Raw genomic sequence first — 7,585 nt, forward strand, 5'->3', positions numbered from 1 at the left:
TTCTTTCTTTCTAAACCTGATTATAGCTAGCAATGATTAATAACAAAAAAAAATAAGAGTTGAAGTATGAAGATGTCTTGTAATGTCAATCTGATGTTTGCATATTATAATTGAACTGAATTAAGCTTTTTTAAAAAGTTAGTTTTCTCGAATATTGGAAATTTCTAGTTAAGAAGTTGAGGGTCTTTAGCTTAGAGATTTCGGGGTCACAAAGTGTTTACGATTTATAATAAAAATTAATCACTATATATAATGAATGGTTTCATATAAACATGAAACAACATTAAAATCAGGGCATTAAAAAATGCTTAACCAAAAAAAAACTAAGTGATATTTCTGCTATGAAGTTGGAGCATATTGCATAACGTACAAATCTATTTCTCATGTTTAGAAATAACATTTTGTGTGTTATATTTTTTCAGTTTTCATCCTCGATGGAAGTTTCGTTGTTGAACACTATTAGACCGAAGATATTGTCAAATTTTTTGTTGGGATCCGAATAAGGTAATCTAGTCTCCTCCAACAAGAAAATAATATTCCATTAAGGATCCACACAATCCAAACATGTCGTACCAAATTACTTGTTTCCACTTCTCCGAGATTAAAAAACGAACTAATTATTTAGATTGAATCACAAATATTCACAAACAAAGTATTCCTAATTGAACCAATTAATTAAGTAAACCAATTGTGTGATCTTGTAATCTCTGGTTGTCTTGGGTTGATCTCCATCCAGTACAATTTGTCTGACCACCATAAAAAAATGAGAAGCGTGCATGTAGTTTAGGAGAAAAGTTGTGTATTACAAAATTAGAGATAAAAATGAAAAAGAAGATGAAGATGTGATCAAGTGTGAAAAGTATTTGGAGTAGTCTCCGAATTAATAATTTCGATGCTGGGCATTGACAAGATAACTCTAGAAGCTCTCAACTTTAAGAACCATCACTTCTTCTGCCACCATTTTCACGTTTACCCACACACACATATACAAACAAAACTTTGTTAGCCAATTATTATCACCAAACTGTGCTAATTGGTTTTAGCCAATTATTATCACCAAACTGTGCTAATTGCTTTGGATCGATAGTTGTTGTTGTTGATGTTCTAGGTTTGCTATGCCTTTACTTAATTACTGTGATATATCTGTGGTACGAAATTCGAATTATTACAAAGTACATTCGGTACCTATCTATAAAACACACTTTGGAGTTTATAAAATGATATCCAAACTTCTTGAGAAGTTTAGACTATGTGGAGTTAATCCTATTTTCTTCTCTTGGCCACTTGACCGGTTTAGTCTTTTTTTCCTTCAATATGTAAATATCACAACATATCAACTGATTTTTTACCTATATATATATTTTATTTTGTTAACACACAAACCAAAAAACGTGTGTAAGAAGGCTACCAACGGTAGAAAAAAAAAACAATATTATTATAAAAGATTAAAGAATTTGAGTTAATATAATATAAACATTTATTTCTAATGCAAAAAAAAAGTAAATATATAGAAGAAAAAATTTCTTTATTTATTTATTTTCTTGACTTGTTGGTGTGACACGTTTTCTTTTTCTTTTTCTCAATCAAAATATATGTTTTTGTTTGTTTGTTTTTTATATACCAAAGGTTCTATATATATAAGTTATATATCATATGCCACTTTACTCTATTGAAGTCACAGAACATATCAAAAACCCATGCAAGAAGCACAGAGAAAGACCAAACACTTTTGTCTCGTTTGTATCTTCTTTCTTCAAAACCTATACATATGATCTTTGCCTCTTTTCCTACAATGGGGTTTGCATAACTTTTACCAAAATCCTACAGATTAAAATCTCCCCTTTCACATATTCCCAACACAAGAACAAAACCCCAGATCCATTGTCACCCAATCTTTTCACTTTTTCAAACTCTAAACACTAAAATGGATACAAATGTGTTCATCAATAACCCATCTTTGACCTTACCATTCTCTTACACCTTCACCAGTAGCAGCAACAGTAGCACAACCACGAGCACCACCACAGACTCGAGCTCCGGTCAATGGATGGACGGTCGGATTTGGAGCAAGCTACCAGCTCCTCTTCTTGACCGCATCATCGCTTTTCTTCCACCTCCGGCGTTTTTCCGGACACGTTGCGTCTGCAAGAGATTCTACAGTCTACTCTTCTCCAATGCTTTCCTTGAGATATATCTACAACTGCTTCGTCTCCGACACAACTGTTTCCTCTTCTTCAAACACAAAACCCTAAAGAGCTACGTTTACAAGAGAGGAGGAGGAGGAACAAACGATGATGATTCCAATAAAGCTGAAGGCTTTTTGTTTGATCCTAATGAAATCAGATGGTATCGTCTCTCTTTTGCTTATATCCCTTCAGGGTTTTATCCTTCTGGATCATCAGGAGGGTTAGTGAGTTGGGTCTCTGAAGAAGCTGGTCTTAAAACTATTCTCTTATGTAACCCTCTTGTTGGCTCCGTGAGTCAGTTGCCACCAATTTCAAGGCCACGGCTTTTCCCTTCCATAGGTCTCGCAGTAACTCCGACCTCTATTGATGTTACTGTCGCCGGAGATGATCTCATATCTCCTTACGCTGTGAAAAACCTCTCCTCGGAGAGTTTCCATGTTGATGCCGGCGGATTCTTCTCCCTCTGGGCGATGACTTCTTCTTTGCCACGGCTTTGTAGCTTGGAATCTGGTAAGATGGTTTACGTGCAAGGCAAGTTTTACTGTATGAACTATAGCCCTTTCAGCGTTTTGTGCTATGAGGTCACTGGAAACCGCTGGATCAAGATTCAAGCTCCGATGAGGAGGTTTCTCCGATCGCCAAGCTTGTTCGAGAGCCAAGGGAAGCTTATTCTCGTAGCAGCCGTCGAGAAGAGCAAGCTTAACGTTCCCAAAAGCCTTAGGCTTTGGAGTTTGCAGCAAGACAACGCCACGTGGGTCGAGATTGAACGGATGCCTCAGCCGCTCTACACACAGTTTGCAGCAGAAGGTGGAAAAGGATTCGAGTGTGTCGGAAATCAAGAGTTTGTAATGATTGTCTTAAAAGGAACCTCGTTGCAGCTGCTGTTTGATATGGTGAGAAAAAGCTGGTTATGGGTCCCACCGTGTCCTTACTCCGGCGGTGGTAGCAGTCGTTCAGGCGGTTCAGACGGAGAGGTTTTGCAGGGTTTAGCTTATGACCCGGTACTTACTACACCGGTGGTTAGTCTTCTAGATCAGTTAACACTTCCGTATCCAGGAGTCTGTTAGGACTTTCTATTTCTAGTTTTAAGTTATAAGAGACTACGTGTCATTTCCACTTCTGGCCTTAAGACTGCTTGTTGTTTCCCCGAAACTCTGTTGCTTTTATCTTATTGCTGTCTGTTTGTAGTAAGTTTATATTTCTAATGTCAAATGTTTGATCTTTGACAACACCATATACAGACAGATATCTAATTGCGTACAAACCAATCCTAAATCCATCAAACTCAAAAACATGTCTTGGAGGAATGGTTTCACTTGAGCTTTACCTGGAGAATGAGATGAACTTTGCGGTTCATTATTCTCCTCAGCTCTTCATTGGCTTCTATTCCTATCCTCCTGCAAAAATTTGGAATCATCACAAAAATTTCATCATCCATTTGTCAGAAAAGAGTGAATTTTGAACCAGCGTGTGATCTTGTATGCTCTTACCCGATTTTGGCACCACCCTTGCCTACAAGAATCTTGCGTTGGCTAAGTTTAGGAGTGATGAGATGCTGTTCAATTCTGAGAGACCCATCACGCAGCTCTTTCCAATCCACTAGACGATGCTCCACGCCATATGGGATTTCCTACAATTTGTTTCAATCAATTCTGCAATTAGTCATCTTGGAATAGACAGAAACCGATACAGAAGAAAACACTAGTAGAGGTTGTATTATTATTACCTGATGAACATGGTCTAGTAATCTCTCCCTAACAACTTCAAGAGAAATGTTCTTCAAGACTTCTTCACTCATGGTGAATGCATCTTCTTCCCATGGTTTTTTAACTGCCTGATCCATTAAATACTGGGTAAGATCTTTAACTCCAGATCCCTTAAGTCCCGATATCATGAAGTACCTAGAACACCAAACAGAGAAGAAAAAAAAGCACATTTGTTTCATTCAGTTCATTAAACTATCCCGTTCTTTGTTTTATAAACTGAGTCAGGTGTATATATCTACCTTTCATATGCCGGGAGCTCTTGGAACTCCTCAGCAACCTTTAATAGATCTTTTTTATTCTCAACCAGATCAACTTTATTCATACATAAAATGCGCTTTTGTTTCGGATTTTCTTCTTCGCCCATAAATTTGATCAAACGTACAACTCTTGAATCGGGACTACATACATTAAACAGAAAACAGAATTCACAAACTACGAAATAAGTCTGAGAGAACTCTATCTCTACTTGCCAGAAATGCAAAACAACAGTTATGACTCCTTTTTCTAATGATAGAAATAGATGCATGTTACCATCGGTTTGCGGTTCTCAAGCTTATGGATGATGAACAAGATATCGAAACAGAGAAGCTAGTAACAATAAGTCCACCACAAGATACCCCACTTGATGATGCTCCTAACTATACTACTCTCAGTTACGAGATATAACTTAGACGAAGCTAATAAAGTATTCAAACGAATAAATGACTAACCTCATGAGATGCCTATGAACATCAAACATAACAATGAGGACATCAAACAGGTCTACAGAAGTCCAAGCATTTTGCACACGAGCCTTGATGTCTTTGTAACCATATCCGCTTTTCTTCAGCATCAGACCCGGAGTATCGAAAAAACACTACAAGGTTCACAAATATCAAATATTTCAATCTAGGACTGGTTGCAATAATACATATGTTAATCTCCAAACTTAACCATAACGAGTAGTGATAAGAGAAAACTTACGACTTGTGTATCCCCTTTAGTCAATACTCCTAACACTTCATGAGTCGTTGTGTTAGTCTTCCGTGAAGAAGCAGCAACCTTTGTTCCAACCTGCACTTACACATAATGAAACAACAGTAAGCAAGATTCTCAACAAGAGGGCAATAGAAAGATACAACCAACTTTAAAAATCTCAACTTTAGGATCCAGAATGTAAAACAAAACATATAACATGACGTCTCAATCGGTTCATAAAAGATCCAAGCAGAAATGACTAACCATGAAATTAGTAAGCGACGATTTCCCTGCGTTTGGTGGACCGATGATGCCGACATTAAGCGACTTCTGATCTTCTTCTCTAACCTCACCTTCACCAAGCTCTTCATCAGGTGACTCCAACGCAGCCTCTAAGAGAGCCTTTGCGAGAATCCTCGAACTATCAATACTATCCTCATCATCATCATCTTCTTCTTCAGAACTCTCTTCTTCTGCAACTTTCACTTTACCTTTCTCTGCCAAGTTTTCAAAGAAGGCTTTGTTGACTCTTTCCCTGTATCCTTTATCCCAAGTAGCTTGCTTGGGCTTTTTCACTGAGTCTCCAGGTGAATCTTCGATTGGGTATTGGCTGCTATCGAAAACAGAGTCGCTGCTTGATCCGTCTTCGTTGACGGAAGTGGGCTCGAGATTCGGCTGCGCTGAGTAAAACCAGCGGAGAAAGTTCTGAGATTGATGGGGTTTACACGGTGTTGTTGTCGTCGTCGTTCGTGAGATGGAAATTAGTATTCGAAGAGATCCAAAAGCTTTCATTTTCCCAACAATGGCGAAGCAAGCAGCGATCTCGAACAAGTATACAGATTTGAAGAGAGAGGCTTCGAGGGTTTTAGAGGTTTTGATGTTTTGGGGAAAATGAAAATGGTGCGAGAAAGTAACTAAATATTTACAGATAGACCCCTTCATTTTAGACAAATCCCATTTTTAACCCCTAACGTTTGTATTCGATAAATTTTGAGGTATTCCTTATTTTGAGGTTTCATGTGTATGTTTGTAATACAGACTTCCAATTTTAATCGTTTGCGTCAGAGGCTTGCATATACCGTTAATGGAATGAGTTTTACTTTGTATACTAAAAATACGATGCAAACACTTTTGGTGAATCTGTATTATATAATACTTGATCAATTCAGATTTCAGAACAAAAAGAGACCAAGGTTCTTGAAGTCTCCCAAGGACATAAAAAGAAAGAAAGACTCAAACTTTTGGAGAGAAACATCTCTGAGATCCCTAAAACAATGAAAATGGTAAACTAACTCACCTTAGCTAAAGAATACAACAGAAAGTAACAGCTTTAAGTCAGATCATAAATTCAGCTTCTGAAAATCTGAACAAAAGTGAGTGAAGAGTTGTAGTAACAAAGCCCCTTCATTATCGCCTTTTATCTTCGCCACAGGTTTGGTTTTGTTTGGTGCTGAAATCTAAAACGCCATCCGCCCAGCAAGCCTACTCTCTGAGATTCGTCTGTCTATGGCTGCATTTATCGAGTTCATCTGCAACAATTACCAAACTTGGTTCTGAGTAAAAAAGTTGGATGCTTTATTATGCGAAAGACTTAAACAAGTTTTGTTCTTTATGGTCTCCCAAGGTCGTGATTGTGCAAAGGTACCAAGCTTTGCAAAGTTAAGAATATAAAAAGAGCTGACCTGGGTTTGAAACCAAACCTGTAGAGTATGATCTTGTGGAACCAATCACCACATTTTTTATACAATACAAGAGACAGGAGATACATAATGAAAAACAAACAGATACAAAGGTGATTTTCTTTACTACCTATTGCTAGTACTATTGGAAGCTACTAATGATACCTTTTGAACATTAATGATTCGAAATGCTTAAGTTTCTTGCCTAAGTACTTCTTATCGTATCTTAAGGGAATAAAATTATAAACTGAATGATATCGTGGTACCTCCTTAGCACAGAAACAATAGAATCTGGAATGGAGAAGCATAAATAAAGCCTACCGATTGGGTTAGACGTGCAAAAGTAAACTCTTCTTAACTTTAAACAGGGCAAATCAGAACTTACCTGGCTGGTTTCATCGTGCACTTTGTATTTCGGTAAGGACATTCTTCTCTCCTCCTGCAGATACAGACACATTGCGTCAGATTAACAAATGATTCATTACTCACAATTTTCGCTCAAACATGATGTAAAGAAATAAACTAACCATAGACATCGCTTCATCATCCCATACAAGATAGACCTCATTAGGCTGATTGCTAGGAGCTTTATTTGCAATTACTGGAGGTGGACCAATTGAAGGACCACTGGTGTTTGGACCAGAGGCATAAGAATGGGAATTAGTCCCACCTATTGTAACACAACATTATAAAGATATCAGCTGGTGTTTTGACACGAAACAGCTAAACAAATGTAAGCCAATGACTCTAAGAACTTAAGATTGAACCTGGGATAGAATTGTTGGGCGGATAAGCATTTACTGATCCTAAAGCATCTGCATGAGACGGCTGCTGAGCCCCACCAACAGGCAGAGGAGTAGAAAATGGTGAAGCTTGAGAAGGAATGCTGTTATTCACAACAGGGAACAGAGGTTGAGGAACCGGCATTGCAGGTGATGATGAAGGAATCCCAGGAGGTGTAACTCCAGTCATTGGTGAAGGTTGTACTACAGGAGCT

General features: G+C 37.9%; 3 protein-coding genes across 4 annotated transcripts in view; 1 reads left to right on the forward strand and 2 right to left on the reverse strand.

The window, feature by feature from the left end:
* On the forward strand, positions 1,869–3,253 carry LOC104777136 (protein UNUSUAL FLORAL ORGANS-like). The gene has a single exon (XM_010501346.2). It carries the CDS (start codon positions 1,925–1,927, stop codon positions 3,251–3,253), a length of 1,329 nt encoding a protein of 442 aa, XP_010499648.1. The 5' UTR covers positions 1,869–1,924.
* LOC104777137 (GTP-binding protein ERG-like) lies at positions 3,366–5,795 on the reverse strand. The gene is made up of 7 exons (XM_010501347.2): positions 5,174–5,795; positions 4,916–5,005; positions 4,663–4,808; positions 4,192–4,350; positions 3,913–4,087; positions 3,677–3,816; positions 3,366–3,583 (listed from the first exon to the last, which is right to left on the reverse strand). The coding sequence occupies exons 1-7, from the start codon at positions 5,699–5,701 to the stop codon at positions 3,499–3,501; spliced, it is 1,323 nt and encodes a 440-aa protein (XP_010499649.1). The 5' UTR covers positions 5,702–5,795; the 3' UTR covers positions 3,366–3,498.
* LOC104777139 (protein SUPPRESSOR OF FRI 4) overlaps positions 6,039–7,585 on the reverse strand; it is a 4,345-nt gene continuing 2,798 nt past the window's right edge. Inside the window, exons 5-8 of one of the 2 annotated variants that reach the window (XM_019243772.1) lie at positions 7,356–7,550; positions 7,116–7,258; positions 6,974–7,027; positions 6,039–6,438 (exon numbers count right to left, since the gene is read on the reverse strand). In XM_019243772.1, coding sequence (XP_019099317.1) covers positions 6,367–6,438; positions 6,974–7,027; positions 7,116–7,258; positions 7,356–7,550 — 464 coding nt within the window. In that variant the 3' untranslated portion in view covers positions 6,039–6,366. The remainder of the gene's footprint in view (positions 6,439–6,973; positions 7,028–7,115; positions 7,259–7,355; positions 7,551–7,585) is intronic. The other variant, XM_019243771.1, reaches the window with a different exon arrangement.

The sequence above is a fragment of the Camelina sativa genome, chromosome 3, assembly GCF_000633955.1.
Source record: "Camelina sativa cultivar DH55 chromosome 3, Cs, whole genome shotgun sequence".
In the NCBI taxonomy this organism is placed as follows: Eukaryota; Viridiplantae; Streptophyta; class Magnoliopsida; order Brassicales; family Brassicaceae; genus Camelina; species Camelina sativa.